Genomic DNA, 2364 nt, shown 5'->3' with positions numbered 1-2364 from the left:
CTCTAACCACCACGCCACCTGCTGGTCCCAGAATAAATAATGTTTTAAAAATTTTATGGTATTTCTGCTTTAGTGGGTTCTTTTTTGCCGAAACTTTTATAATACTATATTGTCCTATCTTTAAATCTGAGTATCTAAGGCATCCATTCATTTTTTTCAATCTCTTTTATATATTGTGTAACATTCTAAATTAACATACACAGTTATAATGTATTTTAGTTTGAATTGTGTTCCTCAAAATTCATGTATTGGGGGACTAGCAGTTAGCGTAATGGCTATGTCACTGGACTCCCACATAATCGACGGCAGTTCGCGTCCCGGACCCGGTGGCTTAAAACTCACACCGGGCGCGTGTGCGTGCATGCCCAAGACCCCAAGAGGAGAATGGAGGAGAAGGGATTGCGGCGTGGCCATCCCCCCTGGGGGGGTGATTTCTCGCTTTCTGTCTCTCTGTCTCTGTCTGTGTCTGGCGAGCGCACGCGCCCTATAGCAAAAAAAAAAAAAAACCTCTTCAAAAAAACAAAAAAATTCATATATTGGTAGCCAGGTAGGTGGTTAAAATAGCTGCATCCTACATGGTCAACTGTGTGGTCCGATTCCTGGAACCAGCTTGAAAAACATGTGCATGTGAGTGTCTGCCCCAAATCCTAAAAGGAAAATGGAGGAGAAAGGACTGAAGCATAGCCATCCCCATGAAGAGGGGGTGCTTTCTCAACTCTCTTTGTTTCTCTATGCCAAACACACGTGCCTTATAACAAAAGCAAAATTTAAAAAAAATCATGTTGACACTCTCATGCCTAATTTGACTATATTTGGTGTTAGGGCCGTTAAAGAGGTAGTTGAGGTTAAATGCAGTTATAGGAGAGGGTCCTGAATCCAAAACAACTGGTGTTCTTACATAAAGACAAACCATCTGCAAGCCAAGGAATAACAACCCTGGTGACAATTTGATCTTGCATGTTCAGCCTCCAAAACTATGGAAAAATACATTTCTGTTGTTTAAGCCACCCGAGTTATGGATGCTCTAATAGAAAATGCTAATTATCAAGTCTGATCAGTAGTGTTCTTTTTAAAGTCTTCAGTAAATGCACAATAGCTTACAGATTGCATTAAGAGGGGAAAATAAAGATATGCCTGTAAGTTACATCAGATGTATGCAATTTCTTCTTAGGAAGAGTCAGGCATGGGGGAGGTAGGAAGGAACCTGATATTCTAATTTAGACTGTACATTGAACCCTTCTCACTTCGAACACTTTTCATATTAGTTAAACTCTAAGTCTAATGGTAGAGCAAAACAACATCGCTGCTACGACAATCTAAAAGTGAAAAAAGTCTCATTCCCAAAACACTCTAATACATCTTTTAGGGCCTAGCATACCTGCTGATTTTTGTTAATGTGTAATATCATGAGGACATGCATGATCTAAGAGTGCACTAGCATATTGTGACCTGTTCTATGTTTTTTACCATGGGACGCTCTCCAGATGCATCAAGTATCCCCAGACCCTGCGCATCTAGGCCTCTGGCAGCAACCTTGCGTGCACTGCCTCCTCCAGGGGCTGCAGTGTTCACCTTCCACCTCACCTGTCCACCTCCTGCACGCCTGGGCTCAGCTCCTCTAGGCAGTAACCAGGAAGCTCATAACATTCTGTAGCTATCACTGGGCCTAGCTCAGTAGTACACTGCAGGTGTCTGTATTTGTTAAATAAAACCAATTCATCTCCTTGATGAACTTTTCCTCCATATTAGAAATTCTTCCTTGAAATGAAAAATAATTAAAATAAATAAATATTTTTTTTGGTTAAAAAAAGAAGAAATTCTTCCAAAGAATGTGCAGAAAAAGTAAAGTGTTTTTTTAACCTTAAAACCACTAGCAACTTCATAGAACAAATTTGGTTTTTGCACCCTTATTACATGGATATTTAAGAATTTACACAGGGACAGAACATTTTATATGTTTTTATATATTACGTGTATATATATACACACAGAGATTACACACACGTATGTATATGTATGTAGAGAGAGTTTTGTTCTTCTTTTAACCCAAGGGAAGAAAAAAATGCCTTGTCATTGCTGATATTGCCCATGGACACATTATCACTCCGATTACAATAAATTCTAAGTACAAAATATGAATCCATACATTTCCTAATGGAGCTAAGATTATATTCATATATATATATGTATACATATAATTTAGCTTGTTATTCCTTTTTACTGCGGGCTCAGACCTGGTCTGAATTTTGCATCTCAGCTTTCTCTCCGCAGCTGAGAGGGTGCCACAAATCCAGAAGCTGTTTCCCTGGTAACACAGCTAGTGCCCCCCCCCCTTCCCCTCTCCCGGGCTCACCGTCCCTCGTC

General features: G+C 39.9%; 1 protein-coding gene across 1 annotated transcript in view; it reads right to left on the bottom strand.

Moving 5' to 3' along the window:
- SSMEM1 (serine rich single-pass membrane protein 1) overlaps nucleotides 1–2312 on the bottom strand; it is a 14491-nt gene extending 12179 nt beyond the window's left edge. Inside the window, exon 1 of the mRNA XM_006158822.3 lies at nucleotides 2235–2312. Within this exon, the coding sequence (XP_006158884.1) occupies nucleotides 2235–2252 (18 nt within the window). The 5' untranslated portion in view covers nucleotides 2253–2312. The remainder of the gene's footprint in view (nucleotides 1–2234) is intronic.
- Nucleotides 2313–2364: the final 52 nt, after the last annotated feature.

The sequence above is a fragment of the Tupaia chinensis genome, unplaced genomic scaffold, assembly GCF_000334495.1.
Source record: "Tupaia chinensis unplaced genomic scaffold, TupChi_1.0 Scaffold000610_1, whole genome shotgun sequence".
Taxonomy (NCBI): Eukaryota; Metazoa; Chordata; class Mammalia; order Scandentia; family Tupaiidae; genus Tupaia; species Tupaia belangeri.
The sequence above is the reverse complement of the archived record's forward strand: the minus strand, read 5'-3'. Positions and strand labels throughout refer to the sequence as shown.